This window comes from Scomber japonicus, chromosome 12 (assembly GCF_027409825.1).
Source record: "Scomber japonicus isolate fScoJap1 chromosome 12, fScoJap1.pri, whole genome shotgun sequence".
Lineage (NCBI taxonomy): Eukaryota > Metazoa > Chordata > Actinopteri > Scombriformes > Scombridae > Scomber > Scomber japonicus.
Genome location: NC_070589.1, coordinates 19,933,905 through 19,957,671, shown reverse-complemented (window position 1 = coordinate 19,957,671; position 23,767 = coordinate 19,933,905). Strand labels below are relative to the sequence as shown.

At 37.0% G+C, this 23,767-nt stretch overlaps 3 protein-coding genes across 3 annotated transcripts; 1 reads left to right on the top strand and 2 right to left on the bottom strand.

Annotated features, from left to right (window-relative positions):
• Positions 1 to 1,648: 1,648 nt before the first annotated feature.
• On the bottom strand, positions 1,649 to 7,488 carry LOC128369127 (outer dense fiber protein 2-like). Its single transcript, XM_053330095.1, has 16 exons — positions 7,325 to 7,488; positions 7,085 to 7,208; positions 6,835 to 6,966; positions 6,637 to 6,711; positions 6,222 to 6,293; positions 6,015 to 6,131; positions 5,740 to 5,925; positions 5,516 to 5,625; positions 5,278 to 5,413; positions 4,983 to 5,093; positions 4,740 to 4,844; positions 4,147 to 4,305; positions 3,619 to 3,719; positions 3,352 to 3,514; positions 2,729 to 2,854; positions 1,649 to 2,487 (listed from the first exon to the last, which is right to left on the bottom strand). Exons 1-16 carry the CDS (start codon positions 7,486 to 7,488, stop codon positions 2,314 to 2,316), a joined length of 2,055 nt encoding a protein of 684 aa, XP_053186070.1. The 3' UTR covers positions 1,649 to 2,313.
• A 592-nt stretch (positions 7,489 to 8,080) lies between these two features.
• ift22 (intraflagellar transport 22 homolog (Chlamydomonas)) lies at positions 8,081 to 10,572 on the top strand. Its single transcript, XM_053329706.1, has 4 exons — positions 8,081 to 8,319; positions 9,596 to 9,681; positions 9,832 to 9,918; positions 10,031 to 10,572. The coding sequence occupies exons 1-4, from the start codon at positions 8,281 to 8,283 to the stop codon at positions 10,263 to 10,265; spliced, it is 447 nt and encodes a 148-aa protein (XP_053185681.1). The 5' UTR covers positions 8,081 to 8,280; the 3' UTR covers positions 10,266 to 10,572.
• Positions 10,573 to 10,695: 123 nt separating this feature from the next.
• On the bottom strand, positions 10,696 to 12,953 carry LOC128368823 (ATP synthase subunit g, mitochondrial-like). Its single transcript, XM_053329707.1, has 3 exons — positions 12,819 to 12,953; positions 11,548 to 11,708; positions 10,696 to 10,896 (listed from the first exon to the last, which is right to left on the bottom strand). Exons 1-3 carry the CDS (start codon positions 12,868 to 12,870, stop codon positions 10,798 to 10,800), a joined length of 312 nt encoding a protein of 103 aa, XP_053185682.1. The 5' UTR covers positions 12,871 to 12,953; the 3' UTR covers positions 10,696 to 10,797.
• Positions 12,954 to 23,767: the final 10,814 nt, after the last annotated feature.

Sequence of the window (23,767 nt, the reverse complement as noted above, 5' to 3'; positions counted from 1 at the left end):
GTTGGGGCTCGCCATAATCGGGATAAAAAGTCTTCAAGGTCTGTTGTGACTGTTTTCAGTTGGAAATGAACCATACTGTCTCTTCTGCATCTGGCTGACCCACTTCTGAGAGGACCTACATGACAGTGAGTAGTTCAGGGAATGACTGTAATGTAAACCTCAGAGTGTTTTTCCTGCTGTTGGACAGGAATGGGCACAAGCTGGATCATTTTGTTTTGCTTAAAAAATCAGTTATAGACTTACAAAGATAATCTAAACTGTCCACAGAGATATTTTATTCCATCAGTGAAAACATTACAATCCTCAATCTAAATTACAATCAGCATGATGGATTGCAGATTGGTGTTTTGTTGCTAATTTTAATTAGAAGCAGACTTCGTGTGAATACAAATATGCAGGGTTTCACTTTCCTTCGAACAAAGTAAACACATCAATTAGCCTACAGTATGTGACCTAGAAAATGTTTTCAGTGAACACTCTTTTTGTTTTTGATAATTGAAAAAAAGGACAAATGGGTCATCCAACTCATTTGAGTCTAATGAGCTCATAAACTCAGGGTGTGTCCATGATGGTGCTGAATTGTGACATCAACTAAACTGCCAAGTCAGATGCAAGATTATTTTCTAGCAAACAGCTGAAAAAAAGCAAATTCCCAAAGTGTGATCAACAGAATTACGTAAACGGGCAAGACCAAGAGAGCGAGAACAAGAGCAAAGGAAAAACAGAGGTACTGACGCACACAGAGATGAAATGGTTCCATCCCCAGACAGAGAGTACAATAGACCTTTGTCTTTGAGAACCTGAGCACTGCTCATTCGGGGGAATATGTCTGCAGCAAGAACACATCAGAGTCTGGTCTGGACACTTGGTAGTTTATTACCATAGATACAGTATGAGAGCACAAGTCAAGCAACAACAGCAGAACAAGATCCAAGTACAGTCAAAGACAAACATGGTTTCTCAGTTTTAAGGTCATTCTAAACTTCTTCAACATATTAAAGCACCTTTTCGTACCACAGCACCTTTATTTTTATGGGCACCTAAGCCTTGGATTTCAAAAGCATGAGAATTAATCAGCAACAAGACTTTAAGTAGTCTGGATATGTCACAGTGTTGCATGTATCTTGGTAATTATGTTTGTAGCCCTGGAGGTATGAGTTTCACAACTGATTTTCAGCACCATTTATCTCAGTCCAGCTGAGAGTTAGAATAAAAACATACTCCGTGTACATCACACACCGATTCATGTGATCATTATCAAAACACAAGCTTGTTTTCATTAGCAGCAGAGAAACGGTGTAATGAACATTTCTGTATTTTAGAGAAAACTTCCCATATTTACAGAAGGTCTTAAGTGGAACACAATGGAAAACAAGGTTTATTGTACCAAACTTGACTGGAACAGATGCACAAACATCATGTTACACAAGTTTCAAGCACCATTTGCATTGGCTAATTATAGCTTTGACAAGCAGGTGTGTGCATGGCTAGAAAATATGGATATAAAGCTAAAATGTGACAAGAAACAAGTTTAATCTACAGCCAGTTGCACAAAGATAGATTAGGTCTTTCAAAATCATTTACACACTTTATCTGTCACACTGATCTAGAGGCTGAGGTAAAACTGACTGACACAACAAACTGGGTAAAATAAAGACATTTCAGAAGAGAATGGCTGACAAAACAGTTCCACCTAGTGGCATATCAATTTTCACCAGCTCAAGACTGCTGTTTGATAGAAGATTATTCAGTAATGCTTAGAGACACATTGATGTAAATAAATCCTACAACAGTAAGTACAACTAAAGATGTTAAATGAATGTTTAAAAAGTAAAAGTGTCATTAAAGAAATGCTGTTTTTGTACTGTTTCACTGTTATGAGTTAATTCATAACTCAATACAACTTACTGTAGTTGAGGTTAGCCTGTTTTAGCTTAGATAGTTTGTGGCTGCCTTTGGTGACTTGAAATAAAATGGTCTTCCTCATTATGCAATCTTATGCAGCAGATCAGTCATTTTTATGCAACTGGCTCTTTGTCTCTCTTGGGACCATGAACTTAAAGCAGCATGTGTCACAACTACAGCAGAGTTCCCTGATATCCTCTCCACGCAAAAAAAGTGTCACCAGTTGCCTTCCATATATGACACATGTAGAAGTAGATATCCAAAGATAGTTCAAATCTATCAAAAGTAAACTTTCACTTCCTCTAAAAGTGATATAAATTATTGCCTCCAATCTTGATTTTTTAAATAGTGATAAATAATGATAAAAACAAACAAACAAAAATAAAAGGCAAACAGATTTCACCTCAGTCATTTTAGAAAATAAGAAGATCCCAAACTCGATGCGGGCAGTCCCTCATCAAACATGTTCTTGTAAGAGTTTTTGAGGAAATCAACGTAGTTCTGAATACTTTGCTTGTGGCTCTCTGACTGGTCCAGACTGAGCTGCAGGTCTTTTAGACGCACCTCGAACTGTTTTTCTGCCTGCAGATGGACACACACAAACACACACACACACACACACACACACACACACACACACACACACACACACACACACACACACACACACACACACACACACACACACACACACACACACACACACACACACAGTGATTTAGCTCTGCACATACTATCTTGGTTTGCGTCAAACTGAGTGCAAACTGACCATGTCAGTAAATCTATGTAACATTCATCTGGTTTATCTGCTCTGGACACTCACAGTCTGCTTGCTCTGGCGAAGAAGCCTCAGCTCGTTATCCCTTCTGCTCTTCTCTGCGTCGAGCTCCAGGATTTTGGTCTGAAGGATTTGTTCTCTGGAAACAGCTTGGTCTTTTACCTTACTGACCTGGACATGTGGAGAAAAATGGAAATTACCTGTAACTGTAAAATTAAACCATGTAACTTCCTGTTTTTCTGGAAAGATGTGCAGTAAGACTGGATGTTTATAACAGAAAGCACAGGACACATACAGTTAAAAAAAATCAGGAAGTGGATTTGCAGGATCTATTGTTGTATCAATCATTGACAGAGGTGGTGGAACAGACGTCAATTTATATGAATATGTCACAAATGAGTACTATAAAGTTCAAACCTGAGGAGGTACACAAGTTTGAACTTTGAATTGAGTGTCATACAATGCTAAAACTGGAACAATGCAGTTCCAGTTTTAGCATTCAAATTACCAGGTTACCAGGTCAATAAATTATATTTTACAGCAACCCGGTAGACAGTTGCACACTAGAGGGTTGACATCAAGTAAAAGCACTACATTGTCATATTTCTTGTTCGGGGTGACAACATGTGTAAAGTCAAAGAATTTAGCTTCAGCAACAACAACTGTACCTGTTGTTTAACGTCTGATAAAGCTGCTTCCAGCTGCCGGCTGAGGGCCTGGCACTCTGACGACCGTTTATCCAGCTGCCGGTTACTGTAGCTGAAAGCTTCCTCCTGAGCTGCGAGCTTCCGTACAAGCTCCAGGTTCTCCTGATGCAGCTGGTCCATCTTCCTACCAACACATACACGAGAGAGTTAAACAATTTCTATGTCTGAATCTGTACAAAGGAGACAAACATTTGACTTCTAGTTAAAAAACATAAGTGTGTGCCTTACTTTTGAAGGGAATTCACTTTCTCTTGCAGCTGTAAATTGGCCTCATGAATGGACTCTTTCATGTCCATAGATGATCTCAGCATTTTTGTTTGACTCTCCATCTGTACATGTAAGATTTAAAATTCAGATATGCTGTTTTGAACACCTGCACTGGGAACATGTGAATGGAACAGATAGGAGGGTTTCACATCACATCACATAACAGCCCATTTAACACCATTTGCCACAACCTAGCACACACAAAAATAGGCTGTTTTCAAGATACCAATTCGACAAGTTTGAATTGGTGAAAGAACATGTAGATGGCTCACACAGCACAAAATACTTACAAATGGGTACAGATGGTTGCTACCTAAGTATGTTCACTGCAATCAGAGAAATTTCACCACAACATCAAGACCAACTCAAGCAAGGATCGAGTACAAGACACGTCCACTGACACATGGGGTTGTACTACCGCCTAGTGGTCAGATGTAGAGATATGACTGCATTTTACATCCTCTGACCGCCAAGGCTTGTGTTGCACACCTTAACCTGCAGTTGCCTAATGGACTCTGACTTTTCTGAGCACTTCCTCTCCGAGCGTCGCAGATTCTCCTGGCACTCGAAGAGACTCTGCTCAGCTGCACTCAGTAACTCAGGGAAAGCCGTCAGTTCCTCCACACGCCCCTGCAGCTCCTGCCTCACCTGGGCTCCAGAGGATGGCAGAAGGAGTGGGGTGTTGGTACAGACAAAACATTAGCCTAAAGACCCATGAAATCTGACTGCAAAAATATGCGTATAAAATATGGCAAGAATCATCCTTTGGCCGAGCTTTGCACATTGTTAGTTGAAGTGTTGCCCAATGAGGAAGATTAGTTGTTTGCCAAAACAAATGCAGGTCCCTGTGTAAAGGTTTTGTGTTGTTAAGCAACAGAACATCTGGCCAGAAGCAGGTGAAACAGTGCTGCATGCTAGAAAAAGAACGCAATTGTTGTTAGAATTAATTAAAAAAGGAGCAAAATAAAGAAAATTGCCACCTAAAATAAAAAAAAGAGTGTTAAATAGTCAGTAAGCTTGGTGTACATTAATAGAAAAATTCTTAAAAAAAAACAAACTGTAATATGAAGAGTTGAGGTTACCTTTTCAACTTCTGCATGTCTTCCATCTCGTGTGTTCTCCGTCTCTTGTACAATATTTCCATATCTTATCCTCATTTTGTCTATCTCAGCTTGAAGCTCTGCAACCTATAAACAATATAGATAGAGTATAATCATATTTGATGTGCTCTTGCCTAGAATTGAAAACTATGAAGTACTACAGCTGCTGAATCATAATAATCAAACACCCAATAACAACAATAAAATGAATGAGCAAATGTCAACCTGGTATTGGCTCTGTTCAGTTTGGTGTTTCCTCTCCTCAGATACAATCTTTTCTTCGACCAGGGAGGCCTCACAATCAGCAAACTGCTGCTCCAGCTGATCAACACACGTCTGCAATTACACAAAGATGAAAATAATTTCTGGTGATAGAAATAAAAATCAGAGAGTTAAATGGTTCTTTCCTCTTTCTTAAATATAATATTAGTGTGAAGTGAATCAAACAAAAATATTATTCATGTAGAATACAATTGGCTTCAAACTCAAACTAAACGGTTGAATGGTTGGCAACTTGTACCTTGAGTTTTGCATTATTGACGCTCAAGTCTCCATTTTCAGCGGCGAGTTTTTCAACCCGTTGCATCACAATTTCATTAGCTGATGAGAGCTCATCCTTCTCCTGCTGGAGCCTCGCTGTCAAGTCTGCAATTTGACTTCAGTGGACATTTAAATTACATGAGTTAAAATTGGTGGTTGCAACATGTGTATCAATTTCTACTGTGCCAGAAGGTGTGTGCGTAGCAGAAATGACCAACCTTTTCAATACCTCTATTTGAGTAAGATATTTTTCTTTCTCATCTGTCATCTGCTCCTTTTGTCGCCTCCTGGAGTCTCTTTCTAAACGGGCATCAGCTAGCTCAGCATCCTGAGCACCAATCAAGGAATAGAATTGAAAGTCAGACTGTGATACTCAACCATATGGTTGCAACAGAAAGAGAGATACCATTTTATAACCAAAACAGCTATTTTGACTTCATACCTTTTCCTTCAATTGCATGTAACATTTCTCAATAGCAGCTTCAAATCTCTCAGCTCTTAGTTTCTGAGCTCGGGTGGCTTTCTTGAGAGAATCTTTGTCCTGTGCTGTCTTCTCAGTCAGAGATGTGATGGACCCTTTAAGATCATCAATCTCCATCTTTTGTTCAGTCAGGGTTCTCTCAAGAGTCTGAAAAACCCCACAAGTACATGGTATATCATAACATGTTCCTATAGGAGCAGCTCATCTCGAGAAAAATTGGCTGATAAATGTCTCACCCGCAGCTGTACAGTCAGACGATTGTTTTCAGCTTCTTTATTGCGTAGCTGCCCCTGCAGGTGAGCGCGGGTCGCCTCCACAGACTTAGTCATGTGAACTGCACTCTTTATGTTCTCCTGAGATGATCAACAAAGACAGATACTTTCAAATGCACTGATTTTGTACGTTTACTAGATCATCCTCATCAACATATCCATATCACTTACCTGCTCTTCTCTCCGCAGATCTAGGAGGTCCTCAACTTTTCTTTCTGTCTTACTCAAATCGTTCTTTAAATGCTTGAGAAGACAAATGAGAGCGTTCAATTTGTAAAATTAGCATTTCTTTATAGCTGTATTTTATACATTAAATGCAGCTAATATTTTATACAACAGATGCCTTTATGATGCATATTTCAGTGTTTATATCAATTTAGCACAAAATGTGGCTGTGATTTGTGCTTACTTGCTTAGTTTTTAACAACTGACTTGTCTGAAGAACTATTTAAAGGAATTAACCTCACATGAGCAGATTAACCCCTTGCACAGAATAAATCTTCTACCAGGATGGTGCCTTGATTGGCTGACTATAAATATCCCACTTTTACCTAACTGTATTATTATAACACTACACAACACTCACCTCATTTTCATTTTCAGCCTGTGTGATCCTCTCCATCAAGGTGTCAATATGTTTGTCTGCATCAATGCGATCAGCCTAAATGAAAAGTTTTTTAAAACAAGTTCAAGTAAAAGGCCATCTTTTCACAGATTTCAACAAAGGATTTAAGACAGAGTATCAATTTGCTGATGTATAATTTAAGATGTAAATGTAACCAACCTCTACATCTTGGAGCTGTTTCAGTTTCTGTCTTACGGACTTATTTATTCGTTTGAAATCCTCTAACTTCTCCAGCAAAAGTCCTCTCTGCCTTGTAATTCGGCGCTTATCCCCTGTAGATTGTCTTGAATCCTTTAATAACAAGAAATAGACACCAAAGTGGGACCTTGGGTTAATAAACATCAAAACATACTGTATATCTTAGAACATGCTGATACATTACATAGGTAGAAATTGTTAACAAACATACGGCAAACTCATCCTCCATGGCATCTTTAAAAGATACAAGTTGTATGGCTGCAGAGTTAGCAGCTGCTTCAGCATCCGCAAATATTCTCAGGAGAGGGCTCTTTCTTTCTGCATAATCTCCCAGACTAAATAAAAACATGACAACGAGAAGAAAATAGTTGAATCAGTTGCACTGGAAGCCCTGTAGCTGCTGATGGGGGAATCTTTATTATTTTGTTTATGCTTCATAATAGGACCTCACCAACTAATATTAGCCTCTGGGGTTCTTGTGAGGAGACTACTGCGAGTCCTGCTCCCTCTCCCCGGCTCCAGAGAGCTCTCTAGATCTCCACAACTCAGAGAAACATCCTCCCTGGTAGAGCTGTAACCAAGGGGGAGACTTTGCAGTTCATCCTCTGGAGACATACTTCTCACTGCTGGCAAAAAGACATACAGTACAAGTTAGTGTTAACATACAGAGGAGGGACGGATCCACACTAAAATGACCTTTAAAATGATCCTATCTTCACAGCCTAGCATAGCTTTGACATTATCCTGAAGGACTACAGACTGGGTCAAGCAAGCTAACTAAGCTTTACGTTACTCTTTAGCAACAGACTGTCGATATGACTGCTAAGTGAGTTGTTTAAGGTAAGCAAGTATTTTGTGAATTCCACTAAGCAAAACCACAGATATTTACAATATGTTTATTACTGTCTGATAAACACATCCAAAACAATGCCACTAAAAATATAAATATTACTTACGGCTTCGTCTCGTTTCGGTTGCAAACACTCCAAACTGAAGTGCCCCCTTTTAAGAGGTCGAATATGATTGGCTAGTCTTGAGGCAACGTAATGACGCAAGTTATTTTCTCGCGTTTGATTCGTTGTCTAGTGGTAAAATAGGCGGGACTAGATTTGATTAAAATTGCTAACAGCCAATGAAAAGAGGAATTTAGAGTCACTTGTTGAAACCATAGAAACGAAGAGGAAGTTTACTATTGCGGTACGTACAACCATCGAGGTATAAGGATTGAGATGCACATTTTGAGCATTTAATTGCGCGACTGTCTCCAACATTCAGCATATCATAAATCAGATATACAACCCACTGTTATTTAAGCTGACTTGCTTTCGTGGTATAGCACCGTCCGCCAGTATTTTGTCAGTTAAAGTTAGCTATAGCCAGCTAATGCTCGACCTCCGTTAAGTGGACATGTTCAAAGTTAAAATACTATTGATTGGTCCTAATGAGGTGAGTAAACACAGACCTCTTACTGCTGCAGCATGTCTTGTATTTATTGTGCAATTTTGATAAATTACGTCTGTACCATAATTTAAATACTGCGTTAAGAAGTAATCGTTAGCTATTAGCTGTTTACAAACGTGTTTTTAGGTTTCAAAAGGGACAAATCATGTTAGAGACAGCAAACGTGTGTGCTTGCACCAAAGTAATCAAGTGCCCTTGCTTTATATTTCTGTGCATGTTAAGTTTGTGCGCTTTTAAATACTTACAGGATTTCATGAACTTCTATTCAACTGCATCCAAGAAGAAAATGTAAAAACCTACATGTTCAGCCTGGCTTTTGATTAAATGTTTATAGTCTTTTTAGTCTATTTTTATTCTATTTGTTTTGATGTTTTAAATTTTTGTTCTATTTGATTTTGTCTAGTTTTGTCTTCTTATCAATTGTATTCTTGTCTTTTGTCTTTTTAATTTTTTTCAACCCAGTTGTTGTCTAGCTTTTATTCAACGCTATCTCTTAAATCTAATTTTACTTTTCTTCTGCCTTTTTAATCTATTTTAACCTATTTCTTTACTCTATCATTTAAAAACGTTTTTCATGCATTCTCTCTAATTTTTATTTATATATTTATTTTATTTTTATTTATCTTTTTTTTCTTAAAAAAAATCTAAACATTTGAATCATCTGCATCCATTCTTTATGTTGTCACTTGTTCTGTCTTATTATCAGATTGTCAGTCAACTGTAAAACACTTTGAACTACACTAGCCTTTATGAAAGGTATCATATAAATACATTTTGATTGATTGATTTTTACCTAAACTACATTTATATGACCACTGGTTACTTTGCAAACACCTAATTAGCTTATAAAATGCATTGTTACTCCTCAGTTATAAAGCAGTGTCCAGTTAGATCATTAAAACGCTTGCAAACTAATACAGCATTAATATAATGTAGTACTGAAAGATGTCATTCTTCCTGCATAATGATACTTGAATTATATTTTGTTGATAATACTTCAAAACTAAAGTAACATTTTTAATGCAAACTTTACTTACTTTTAATGGAGTTTTTTAAATCTATATTGTGGTTTTACTACTTTTATTAAGTAAAGGATGTTTGGCAGTCTGTAAGAAGCAGTGAACATTGTCACTATTGAGATTTTGATTTGTTGCAGCAGATTAATTTGGATATCAGAAAGTAAAAAGCACTGAAGCATGGGTCTTTTCTGAGTGTGTATTTGTTGATGCACAAACTCTAAACTCATCTGTCTGTCTTTCAGAGTGGGAAAACAGTTCTTGCCAATTTTCTCGCAGACACAACTGCGGAAAATGTGGGAGGCGAATACAGACCTACTCAAGGAGTCAGGTATCAAACTTGTGTCAACTTTACTGCTTTTCGTCTGCTACAGACATCTTACCCAACTCGTTAAAGCCCTGAGACTATTGGAAATAACATTATCTTAGAGAAAGTCTGCAGTTTAAATTTACTATAAAAGCTGTTTTCTCCTATTTCAAGGATACTGGAATTTGAATCGAAACTTGAGGGCGGCAGTGACAACAAGGCATGTGAGCTTGAACTTTGGGACTGTTCAGGGGATTTCAAGTAAGTTAAATATCAACAACACATTTTGAAGAAAAAAATCAATTTCTTTCCATCATTCATGTTTTATTTCTAGTATGCCTTAATCCAGAAAAACTACACTGTCTTCATACAGATTTGAATCATGCTGGCCTGCACTCATGAAGGACTCCAGTGGTGTGATGATCATTTTTAATCCAGATGTTCCAAGTCACCTTAAAGAAGTAGAGACCTGGCATTCAATGTTCATCTCCTCCCAGGGTTTGCAGGACAGCCAGTGTCTGCTGATGGCTCACCATAAGCCCGGCTGTGCAGTAGAAGGACGGCTGTCTTTAGGTAATCCCCTTGCACATCACAAAGGTATTGTATGAACTACGCTTATTATTTCTAAGCTAAAGTTCATTCTTCTCTATGCAGCCCCGCATTTGAGCAGACTTCCACTTATTCACTCCAACCTGGAGGAGGAGCCAGAGGATGTGAGGAAAGCTTTCCGCAGATACTTGGGAAAAGTTTTAAATGTACTTTCGGAAAGTCGAGAGCGAGAGGAGATGTCTATTATTACATAGAAAATATGCAGCTTAACGAGGTTTGTTGGCATTTGCAAACGCTCTTCAAGTGACATGAAGGGACACTTCTCATTTGTAAGTTATTAATTATTCAGCTTTGTAGAAAATGTAGAAAATATTTCCCCACATTTACCTGTGTTTCTTCATATTGGTTCCTTACGTTTTGTAAATCTTTTGAATAAAATATGACCAAAATTGTCTACACATTGTAAATAAATTCTCAAGAGACAAAATATACTTTTCAAACTATAGACATCTGTTTATTTGGAAAATTTGGTGCAAGTTGTTGAGAATGTGGCAATTAGTGCAAGAGGGGAAAAAAAGAGCAATGCAAAATTTAGACATTGTATCCAACAATGCTTCCTTTGCCAATGCACTCTCCGATGAAGAACCACATCAGCACCTCAGTGGTCACAAGTCCATTTCTTATGGCATCCTAAAAAAGAAATTAAACCAACGTTAGTTCCTATGGTTTGAGAAAGTGTTAAACAGTTCCACATTTCAATGAGGCTTAACAATATATGAATACAGAGGCAAAATGAGCCCCTTTCCATGTATATACAATTACCAGCTGCAGAACACAAACTGACTCATTTCATCATGCAGACTAGATCATTTTCATGCACTTTTTGTGTCATCTTGTAACAGTTATTTACATTACATTACATATGTTAACTTAAAGTCAATAAAATGTCAGTCAAGTCAGAAATGCCAATCAAAACTTCCCACAACCTGATGTGGCATCTTCAAATACTGTGTATTATCTATCCAAAACCTAAAGATATTCATTTTATAATCATTTTAAACAGAAATAAGTTGTAAGTTATCTTAGTGGAGACGCTGAAACCAATATTTGTGCTTGATAAATGACCTGAATAATTATCAATTTTCAAAATTGTTGCAATTCTTTATTTTTGACAGAGAAAAAGGTGAGAACATTACTGCAGTCAGTATTACCAAAAGAGGAAGTGTCAGTTTGTTTCTAATTCATGCAGGTGTACTTTCTGCAGAGTTAAGCCAATCAATAGTCCATTCATTCAGACATTTACCAATGAAAACCACATCATTCAGACTTTTATAGACTCACTTTTACTGTGGTGTGTCCCAGACGCCCGGACTGGTAGCTCTTCACGAGATTTTTTGCGGCCTCGATGGCTTTGGGGATCTCAGAAGGGGACGGAGGGACGAGCTCCACCCGAGCATAGTGCCAGAAGGTTGCTAATCGGGGTTTGGAGTATGTGACAGCGGCTGCATAAATTAAACACAAACTGTCTTAGGTACAGTATCTGCAGGTCTTGAAAAGTCTTAAAAAGCATTGATTAAAGAAGAACTTGGACGGTATTTCAAAGTCTTGAATTTAATTCACAAAGGTTAAATATTTTTCCAGCCTGCCTTAAGTAGTGATGTTAATCTTGAAAATATTTTTAAAATTAATTTTAAGGGATGCACTGATCTGACTTTTTCAATCTCAGTACCAATACCTGGGCTTTAGGTATCAGCTGATACAGAGTACAGATCTGATACTGATATTTAAGAAGCTGTCTGCCTCACTGTGAGGAAGAGACTGGATAATCTTTTTATTTGTAAGACAAAATCAGACTTAAATGTGTGAAACAAAATGTAAAGTGCAAAATACAAATCATAACAAAGGCAGCAATAAACAGGCACATCTGAATTGTTCAATTAAAACTGCAACTAGAAGTGATAGCATCTCGTATCCTACATTTAAAATAATTTAAAGGGACAAAATTATTTGTCACGTTTTACAATGAATTAATAGATAATATATCTATCTATTTATCCACTGTTTTCTGTTGCTTAACCACATCCAGATCATGATTAATGAGTAATTACATGAGTAACTAATAAGTACATAAGCAATGAAAACATAGTAGTAAAAACAGAATAAAATAACGGGGGAATGACAATTACAAAAATGTGAAATTAATTGGACATTTATTTTACATTGGTAAATAATTTTAGCCCTCATTATGCCAAACAGTTTTATTCTTATCTTTCACACTTTGACCGAGAAACAGGTGTATTTCAAAAGTCTTAATTTAAGTCATTGAAGCTTGCAGAAACCATGGTAGTAGTTAAGAAGCAGACAAGTTAAAACGTACTGAACTATGCCGTCTAAAGTAAAGATATCACAACTTTGTTAGCAGAAGCTGTTGCAGAGGTTGAGAAGTGAGTTAAAAGTTAACATACAAAGGTCACTGCAGCTGTGCAAATGTTAACACGCCGCAGAGTAACGTAGTAATAAAGTGGTTAAATTTGTAGAAGCACTAGTGGTTTTCTCCACTAACGTCACCTCAGTTAATACTTGCTTTAAAAAAAAAAGGATAATAATCTTACCACCGATTAAAGAGGGCACTTTGGCAATAACTTTCTGTGCAGCCTGCGCCATTATGTAGCGTAACTAGCAGGAGCAGGTCACTGAAGAAGAAGAAACTACAACGCGCAGTGTGGTGAGGATTTTCCGGGTTGATATTTCCGAAATAAAATATGTTATGAAAAAATGCAAGGAAGCGCCCACGTATTTTCAAAATAAAAGAACAGGTGAGGAAAAAAGTTTAAAGATATAAAATGAGGTACAAATTCATTGTTTTTTCGTTGTGTAAATGTACCTGAATCACAAAATGGATCATTCCATCATTGTTTCATATTTAAAGAGACAAAAGTCTGACAAACTGAGTCAGTGCTATCAGTCAGTTGTTTATATGATTCTGACTTTAAACAATGAAGACCGTAATGGCTATAACTATTGGAAGAGCCAGACAAAACTAGAGCTGCAGAATGGTAATTCAAATATATATATATAATTTTTTAATATTTTACTTGTATTATTTGCATTATTTATTTTACTTTTACTTTTAGTTTACTGTTTTTTAGTGTAGCCTTCTTGTAGAAAATTCTACCTGCCCAGATTTATCTGTTTGTTGTATTCTGTTTGTTCTGTCACTTATTTTTGATTGATTTATTGCAATAATTGACCTTGCATTGGTCTTTCATTATATTTTCTATAGATTGACACGTTTGATTAAAACTTTAATTACAGAAAAGGATACTGTCATATTTGAATTTAAATTTGACAGTATGCTTTCCCTTGATGGAAATAAATGAAATTGATCACATAAAAAGACATGCGCTTGCACTATTCATTAATTTCACAGAATATATACAATCTAAATTTACACTGTGACACTCAAGGGTTTTCAGGAGATGTAATTTGATAAGTTTGCCATCTAATGGTAAGAAGAGAGTGTGTGTTCTGTGTGAAAGATAAGATATTCCTTTATTAGACCACGGTAGGGAAATTTACAAGCAGGGACATTTACAAGAGTTAGAGAAACTGTGACTCACTTAAGTACATGTAGTCTAAAGTATGCTGTAAATATATGGGAATAGTTTGTGTGTATTACATGGCTGACTAAATCATTAGTCATTCTTCTCTGAGTCACCCTGCTGCCCACATCGAACAAATTGGAACAATTTACGAACAAGCCTGGAGGTAATGCCTGCATTCCTCTGTGAAACATCCAACTAATGGTGCCAGTGTGATTTTCTGTTCAAAAGATAGTCCTAATTTACATTATACCTGCAAGGATATCTTCCACATGTGAACAACTGTGATTTCAGCTTTTAAACCTCACAGGAACAAGAATGTATCAGTGTATAGTTAAACTGGTCAACAGTATGCAGATACTAAGTGTTATGAATCAATTTGAGAAATTTTATAAAAATCCCAGACACCATATTTTATAAATCTCTGTAAAGTACAAGACTAAAACAGGATGAATGAAATCACCATCTGTGGTCTATAAGTGTGGTGCAATTAGTGATTCTTCCAGGGATCAATCACTAGAGGGTGCTCTCTAATAGCTTACATTTCCAAAATGAGCTGGAGAGAGAACAGCATAAATGGACAGAGGAGCAGGTTTACTCAAAATTGAATCAATAAACTGATCTGAAATGTTCTGAAAGGTACTACTTGAAGATGTACAACAGTTGTACAATGCTATTTTATTGCAGTCATAGGTGAGTACTTTTTCTAAAAACAATGCTAACATCCCCATATGTATATTACATTTTTATGTTATTATTATAATTTCATGTGCTTACTTTAATCACTCCTCTTGTGCATACTGACCATTAAAACATCCCTGAAAAAATTGTGAAAAAAATCCAATAGTTCTTAAGATTAGAATTAATCAAATTAAGTAGGCATTTTCCAGACTCAGAGTATGACATTCCCTCTTTGGAGGGACAGTAACACAACAGAATAAACCCACTTCATTTGTCTAATGTTGATCGCTGGACCCATAGATTCAATTTTGGAAACCTTTTTTTCACAGAACGAGGACTGTAGATTTTGTCCCCAGTTGCTTACATTGCAAGTGCCTTAGGAAGAGGTCTCTGAATATACAGAAGGAACAATTACAACAAGAAAAAATGTTGTCAATGTACACATGAACACTGTTGTTTTACAGCAGAATTGAAAAAAATTGCTACTCTACCCTTTAATCCCACAGATCTTTGGTGGTTTCATCATTATGAACTTGTGTTGCATGTACACTGTTAGAATCCAAAGACTTATTTATAAGTTTAATTCAAATTTCCACAGTTCCCAAAATAACAAAAATGTCAGAATGAGTTAGTGTAAAATGTCAGTAGTGAAAGGCATCAAGAAATTTGCATTTGAAGTAGCCATGAAAACGTCACCATGGATTTCTGTCCATTCAAGTGTGACAGTTCTTCAAAACACTGAACATTCAGAAACAAAAAACATAAAGGTGTGTGATATTGTCAGGCACTGTGGGAAGTGTTCACTAGGAGGCTATAGAGTCACTTTAAGTGGAATATTCAGAGTTTTAGGATAAAACAGTCAAACAATATCAATGGTTTAGTTTAATGCACAGATTATATCCGGACATTGCCTTCATTAAAAGGATCGTTTGACTTCCGACCACAGTTTTTAGAAATTCTGTTATTCACTTCCTTGCTGAGAACAGATGTGAAGATTGATACCATGCTGCACGCTAAATATAGAGCCAGCAGACAGTTATTTTAGTTCAGCGCAAAGACGAAAAGCAGGGGGAAAACACCTAGTCTGGCTCTGTCCAGGGGTACCAGCACTGAGAATCACTGAGCTTGGCTAACATATAGGTCCAACACAGTAAATGCCAGTAAAACCACAACTTGTAATTTTGAAATTGTGTTAAGGTTGGAGCAGAATATATGAAAAGAAAACTATAAGCAGCAATAATTGTCTAGTTTCTGTCTTTTAGCAATATGAGTGCATATTGAGAATGAACTTCATTTCTCATGAATGGAAAATAATAAGAATCCAATTTAAATGAGTGCACTTGAGATAGTCCTGTGACCCTATACAGCACAAAGTTCATTCAATGGGATTTGTTAGTTCCACACAGTGAGACAGAGGGGCTGTGTGAGTCATACAAACAGACTGAGACAGATAGAAATATACATAAACAGACAGGAAGACAAAAACAGACAAGAAAGGAGGCTGTGTTGACTGAGTAAATCTTGCCTTTCATGGTCTAAAACTGCTAGTACATGCGATTAAAACAAATGACATCACTGCCTCAGACTTGGCAATCAACACAAACATGCACATTTGCTGATAGAACAGCAGTGCAGGCCAGTAATCAGTCGTATCCCTGCATAGGAAGACAGATTAGGATATCATCCAGTCCTTTGTGGATCTGTGTGGATGCATCACGTTAATTGCCAAGACTGAGGTGATGTCATTTGTTTTATTCTAACATAGAGTTATTTCGGGAATTTAAAACACCACACAGAGCCTTTCATTGCATTCCTCTTTCTCTTCTTTCTAATTATCATCTTTATCCGAATCTAGTCTTTTTCTCTTACTGTGTGTTTTCCCTCTATCTGGCTCTGCGCAGATTTAGTGTGTTGTATCCACACATCCAGACAGTGTAGATAATCCATGTGAAACAGACGGCAGCTCACAACTTGTGTAAAAATCTATCTCAAATTCACCCTGATTAGATTTTGCTTCCCCACTTGCAGATTTTATCTGTGGGTTTCTGCGCTCATAGAACTAAAGTAAAGGAGTATTGTGTGTATCTGCACACTGGATAAAACTACAAGATGAGGAAAAGTTTAAAATGGTTGTAGCAGAAAGACGTACATAGTACATAACCTCACATCAGGTTAGCTTTGTAGAGCACATATTTTGTGCTATTATGTATCCCAGATAGGAACACGTCTCACACACTGCAAAAATTGGGTCTCAAAATAAGCCAAATAATCCTGAATCTAGCCAAATTGTCTTGTATTGAGCAAAAAATCTGCCAATGGGGTAAAAAAAAATTTACACTTGATTAAAACAGAATTCCTTAATTTGAGTATTGTAGTCCCTGGTTGAGCAGATTATAAGAATTCATATCTTAAAAATGAAAAATAACTATCAAATAAAATCTTAAAGTAAGATTTTTTTTCAGGCACAGACACTTTTATTGATAGTGGATAGACAGGAAACCATGGGAGCGAGAGGGGCGTGTGACAGGCAGCAAAGGTCCTTCCGGCCGGGATTCGGGCCCACTGTGTACGTGGCATGCCCTCTTAACCACTTGACCACCTGCGCACCCTAAAGATTTTTCTTTAGCTGGTTGTGAGAATTGATGCCTTGATGCAAGATTAAACACTAGCAAAGAAGAGACAATTTCTTGAAATCACAGGGGGATGCATTATTCGTTTCACGTAGTTTCTATAAAACATAAAATATGAGATATGAGAAATAAGAGAATAACATGCAGGATTTACCCACTTTGTGATCGTATAGATTTTTCAGAAATTCTTCAATGATAACAAATTTGTCTTAATTTTTACATTAGTGAAAACAGGGTAGACTAACACTATTTTGGCTGCCACTGAAACACTACAAGATCACTAAGTTACACGGGTTCCTATAGCTCCATGGTGCAGAACAAGCTTACTCAATGAAAGCCCTCCTCTCGGCAATGGCTTTCTTGTACGATGCTGTTGAATCTCGCTCATGTATTGATGGTGATTATATGGCATATAAAATATTTGGCACAAGCAACTGAACTGAAATCCGTTGATAGCCTTGTAGATTTCACTCCATATTACAGCTTTACTGACAAGGATATGGTATATGTGCTAATGAAAGACTACCTTGGGGATGTGATTGGACTACACAAAGCCTCACCTGATGTAGGCCTATTGTAAAAGGCACTGTGTTTCATGTCAATGTAATTTGATTAGCAAACTTTTATGCATAATTGACACTTTCATATAGCATTTTTTTGCCATGTGATGAAATTACCTTTTCACACTTTTTTGCAAGAAAGATAAATAGTTTAGCAATCTCATCTGCACTGTCATATTTGTAATGTTTTCAAAGCCAGTGAATAAATGAAAACAAACAACAATAACCAAAACAACATTATCATTGTCATTTCTTAGAATTCTTATTTTAAGAATAACCCTGTCTTAAAATAAGGAAAACAATCTTGTGCCTTTGATTTATTGTCTTACCTTGTTACTGGTTAAATACAGCTTGATATTAGCTGGAAAAAGTGAGATATATTCTCTTAAAATAAGACATTTTTCTTATGTAAAAATGCTTGACAAGATTATGTTTCTATTTAGACAAAAAATAAGTCTAATTTTCTTGAAACAGGTCTTTTTTACTTTCTAAGATATCAGTTTTTGCAGTGCTGATGAGCACAAACATACATCCAAAATGCAGTCAAATGTGTCCCTGACAACCTAGACATGTGCTCAAGGGTGCATTCACGCCTGCAAGTGATCCAGTTACCCAACACACGTGTGAGCAGGGTCCCAGACGCTCTCTTAGTGTCCCCATATTTCAGCAAATTGTTTTGGTTTAACAACTTGTCATCAGCGTTCTTCCCCAGCAGGAAACAGCTCCAAGAACTGATTGTATAATATTAATATAATATTATACTAGCTGGTGAAATTGGTGGAGCATACTGCTGCTAAGAACCTCTGGAGGAAGGAGAAAAAAAACAGAATGGAGAGCGAATATTGGATTCATATTCATATTCATCATCACATCAACTCCAAATATATGCTAATAAGGCTCTGTGTCTGCTGTATTTTAAAATTTACAGCTGTTAACCAACACGCTGATTATTTTGCTGCCTCCAAGTGGCCAAATGAATCAATAAATGCAGATCTAATTATGTATAACCATTTGTTTGATCTTTTGTCCGTGCAGTCATGTTTTAAATATTTCAAAATTGTGTTCAATCCATCACTAATGAATATGTCCCCCACCTAAAAGCAGCTTCTCTCCTTCACATCAGGAAGCCACCTGTTCTTAGAGAGAGCTGATTTGGAGGTTTTGATTTAATCGTGTATGTTGTCACGCTGAGCTGCAAACTGCTTCAACACACACTGGTGACACTGTGTGATCCCTGAAGCCTGACACAATCTGCAAAGAGCAGACATCCCACTCTAATGTCAGCCACACGCTCTCTAAACCTAAATTAAACCTAAATGAATATCACTCGGATAACAGCAGCAGACCCAATGAATTCTTGTCAGAGTTGAAACAGTGTTTGGTGGCCAATTATGGCAAAAGTCCCAGCAACTCTGGTCTCTGTGGACGGTTATGATTTAATGAATATTGTAAGGACAGATTACATTAGCCATCGGTAAGGGGGGACACACTGAAGGGATTTAGAGGCATTTGGAGAAAAAAAAGCAGGGAGAGAAATTATGGTTAACCAACACACCACTTGTTTCACTGCCTCCAAGTTTCCAAATGAATCAATAAATGCAGATATAATTATGCATACTAAATGTATGCTTTAAGAAATATATTTAATCCTGAATATGTCACACTGAGCTACAATCTGATTCAATGCACATCAGTGATTCTGTGTGATCCCTGAAGCACAGCATAATCTGCAAACAGTATATCCCACTCTAAATTCAGCCACATACTCTCTAAACTTAAACTAAATCAGTGAATATCACTAGGATGACAGGAGACACAATGAATTCTTGTAAAAAAAAAAAGCTGAAGCTGTGTTTAGGGGCCAATTATGTCAGGAATTCCAGCAACTCGTTCTCTGTGGACAGTGATGTGCGATTTAATGAGTATTGTAAGGACAGATTACATTCCCCATCAGTAAAGGGACCCTCCATGTGGACACAGTGAAGGGACTGACCTCACTTGTTGTAGCAGCTATATAATAGGTTGATGGGTCAGTGGATGGGTGTGATTTATTATTAGCACAGCAGGTAGACACCCAGCATCTCTTAGCCATGTGTCCTTGCAAAATGGATGATCCACTATAAATACTATAACACCTTAGCTTTGGTGGTAGCAAAATCAAAATGCTTCATTGTTACACCATGGGAGGTAATTTTTACACTTTAAAGGTTTTTCTTCTATAATGTATACAGGCTTTAACTTTTTATCAAATAAGCAGATAAATGATGTAGCAGTTGTGAATCTTCTGGATTTCAGATTTAAACAGGAGAGTCTCATACTTCAAAGCTGTAGAAGTTCTTCAACTGTAAGTCTTGTAACGCTGTCTGTGAGAAAAAAAACTTTTACCTCTGGAACCACCCAAAATAACTCTGGAGCCAAATTAGTAAGCCGGCTTGCCAGGTCCCTAATGGGATAATACGTTAATACAGTTTATTCAAGAGACATAATTTGTAGCTACCAACTGTCTGCAAACCATGCCTCTGTCTACTGTGGCAGAGTATGGTTACATAGAAGTAGATGGTGCAACACAGCTATGACTGCTTCATAGTGGTGGAGGTTACAGTATTGTTGTTCCATTATTCCATTGTTCCAAGTGAATGTGGTAAAAAAATGTAGTGAAAACCTGCAACGTATATCAAACATGACCATTGCAATAATTTGGCTAATTTTAAGATGTTGATGTACACTCTACTTCTAACTTTGCTTTGCCTGCCAATTTTCAGCTGGAACTGCTTCTATCACTCGCTGCTACCAGTGTTATTGTTTGTATAGCGGTTTAAAACCTTGTTCGCATGCCAACAATCTAACAATGTGGCTTCATGATGGCTTTGTGGAGGAATAATTGTGTTTGAGCTGCACTCCCTGTCCCTGCTGGCCTTCGGTCATATCAGCTACGGTTCACAATCACACATTTGAGGCTTTAAACCTGTTCTCGAAGCTTCAGATGCATGTTTGTGTACAGCAGGGTTTTCCCGTGCTGCTGTCCACCGATTCTTCAGGGGTTATTCCCTGGTGATCCCTGCTTTACTTTACTTAAATTAAGTAAGTGTTTGTGCTAATACACATAGCTTATTGGCTCTGTTCAGTCAGTCTCTCTCTGGTAATACCAGTAAATGACAAGGTTGCCAATCCTTCTGTCTGTTTCTGTTTTATTGCTCTCCCACTGATTTGCTTATCCAGGATGTGATGGAGTCAGTCTGCCTGCTAATTTATGCTCTTACGCTGCTGTCATCAACCTACGTGCAGTATGTGCATTGGTATTCATTATGAATTCCTAGTAGTGACTGAGCTCATCTGCCTTTTGAACCATACAAAATGACATTTCATGCATTTGATTTATATACTGGTGAAATATGAATTCTCATAACTATCATCCCTGTAATGGTTTTGAAATACATTTTCTCCAAGGTTGTTGATGTTTTGTTGGCATGTGTGTTCTATTGGATCTGTGCAAACCATTTTCTAGTTCGTGTAATCTTATGTACATCATTTATTGATTTTAGGATGTAAATGTCTCTATAATTTACAAACAGCCCATGCATAAAAATATTTCTGTTTTAATAACATTATCATTGGTAACTCATCCCCGCTTTTGTCAAACCATAGATTTCATATAAAGATGGACGTAGCACATTATGATGTCATCCCAGCCCAGCTAATGGTCATATTAACTTAGTATAGAGAGAAGTTGATGCTGAGTTGAGCCAGTGATTGTTTGAATGCAGTATCTAGCAGCCGTAGTGGCGCTTTAAGCTACTTTCACATTAACCATGGTAGTTGCTGCTAACTTTAAACGCTGATTTAACTGCTGCAGTCAGTTGCTGTGTGCTGCTATGTATCCTCTCCTGTATGCAGGCTGTTTATCCTGTCTATCATTTCATCACTCCACTATTTCCACAAGCATCAGCACGAATAGCACTCTTGAACATGAACGCAATCTTTCACTCCAGAATATCTTGCAAACAACCAATTAAAACATGCAAAACTCAAAGCCACAACACTCAGTTAGTAGAGCTGAGAAGACAAAACCTCTCACGTACTGTCCCACTCAGGTCAGAGAGCACAGTCGTAGTCTTTCTCTGAGTTTCATTAAGTATATTTTGAACACTGGAACCCATTAAAGAGCTTTAATTTGCCTCAGACTGTATCCCTCATGCCAGCTGAGTAAGAGAATACTCATTAAATGATTTTCGAAATGCCAAAATGCTTAGATCTTACCTTCAAAACCTAGTTATTCTAAATCAGCTGTTTGGCCTTTGCCCCCCACTAAAAAGTCCACTGAGTTTAGGTTCTTCAGTTATAGGTGATAGATAATTGTACATTTCAGTCTAAGTTCAAATACTGCTTCATTAGTCAATCGGATGTGAAAATCACAGCTGCTAAAAGAATATGCTCTAGTCCATCAGGTTTGTCCAACTCCACATTAAATTAAATCTAAATAAGAGAAACAGCATGTTTTATAATTGACATTTGTGGACAGGTTTAATCAAACAAGAGAAATTATTTCTGAAATGCACTAGTCAATGTTTATATGAGGAACTGAATGTAATACTACTCAGTCTGATTTTAATTAGTGATTCTACAGTAATTACAGAAATTTAAGACCATGCGCTGGGTTTGCTTTGAAAGATGTCGCAAACAAGCTTGACACACACTCTTAAATGATTTCTTTTTATATTAAAGCCAGATTGCACACACACATTAGCAGACATACATGCAGGCACACACAGCTGTTACTGTGATTTTTCTCTCAGATAGGGAAGATGATCTGTTGTCACGCGAACTGGGTTCTCCGTCAGTATAACATTATAGCAGCTTTTTATCTGTCTCATTTGCAAGATGTGGAAGAATGTGTCAATATTGTATTTTTACATAAAATGTAACATAATCATTATTTATTTAGTTTTTTGGTGGCTATGCTCCTTCTTGTGTCAAAATAGGTAGGTTTACCTTTGATACCTTCTGCATAACTGACATTAATATACCCTGCACAGTACTATTTGAGTAATGGGAAGTGGGTACACTGTATGTACCTATGAAAAAACGAGTGTTATGTAAGAGTACAGTTTGTGTGGATAAGATGTTTTATATGTGTATGTGCATCAATGTGTAGGCTGACAAATAATGTACAGGTACATGACTCACAGCTGCAGAATCCAGATGGAAAAAACAGGATACAGTGCCAAGAAGATCTCATTCCACTTCTTTTGCAGCCAAAATAACAACAACAACAGACACATAGACAAAAGATCATAGCTTGAAGACATTATATTTATTTAATGTCAGCTTTCCCATATTTCTTATTCACATTTTTTTCACAGCTGAATTCAGAAAACTCTGACTTATGCATACTATATTTAAATATGTATGTCCCTGTTAATGTGTACACTGTAATTGCGGAGGTAAATATCTTTGTGTAAGTAATACAGTATCAGATCTGGTAATGAAGTCCAGCCTTGTTGTTCAAAGAACATAGTGATTACATAATGTTTTGTAATGTTATCACACAAACACAGATTACTAAGTCTTCTGGTTGGAACGGTGCTTGTTCGGTTTTTTTACAGCAAACTCAATGAAAAGCCACATTTTTGGAGCTAAAATGAATAGTTATTATCAGTGTTGGGGAACGTTACATTTAAAAGTAACTAATTACATTATAAAGTAAATTCCATTAAAAAGTAACAAGTTACATTACAGCATTACCTTCTGAGAAAAGTAATTAACTAGAATACTTTTGCGTTACCGAAAATGAAAACCCCATTGTAATTCCTTGCATGTTGTTTTGGTCAAGCCGTCCTTTAAAAATAATGACTGTATCATCATCACACAGCCAAGTCTGGCCCATAATCGGTCAATCTTTACACTAAAAGCAGGAGTAACAGACACAATGTCCCATTTACAGCTCTTTATTGTATTGTAAGTGGCTTCCAAAACATATGCCCACATACAAGTTAAAAAACTACATGACTATAGGCTTTTCAAACACATCCCTATATCACTGCAGCAGGGCAACATGCTCTTGTTACCCAGGCACAACTACATGTCACTG

Bases quoted from the DNA above. Each gene is read 5' to 3' on its own strand.
- LOC128369127 (XM_053330095.1), bottom strand. From the start codon at position 7,488: ATGTCTCCAGAGGATGAACTGCAAAGTCTCCCCCTTGGTTACAGCTCT. The intron at 6,712-6,834 runs GTTGGTTACATT...CTTTTCATTTAG, and splicing joins AACAGCTCCAAGATGTAGAG to GCTGATCGCATTGATGCAGA. The intron at 6,294-6,636 runs GTGAGTGTTGTG...TGTCTTCTCAAG, and splicing joins AGGCTGAAAATGAAAATGAG to CATTTAAAGAACGATTTGAG.
- ift22 (XM_053329706.1), top strand. From the start codon at position 8,281: ATGTTCAAAGTTAAAATACTATTGATTGGTCCTAATGAG. The intron at 9,682-9,831 runs GTATCAAACTTG...TCCTATTTCAAG, and splicing joins AGACCTACTCAAGGAGTCAG to GATACTGGAATTTGAATCGA. The intron at 9,919-10,030 runs GTAAGTTAAATA...GTCTTCATACAG, and splicing joins GACTGTTCAGGGGATTTCAA to ATTTGAATCATGCTGGCCTG.
- LOC128368823 (XM_053329707.1), bottom strand. From the start codon at position 12,870: ATGGCGCAGGCTGCACAGAAAGTTATTGCCAAAGTGCCCTCTTTAATC. The intron at 11,709-12,818 runs GTAAGATTATTA...TAATTTATGCAG, and splicing joins AGTGCCCTCTTTAATCGGTG to CCGCTGTCACATACTCCAAA. The intron at 10,897-11,547 runs GTGAGTCTATAA...TTTCTTTTTTAG, and splicing joins TGGGACACACCACAGTAAAA to GATGCCATAAGAAATGGACT.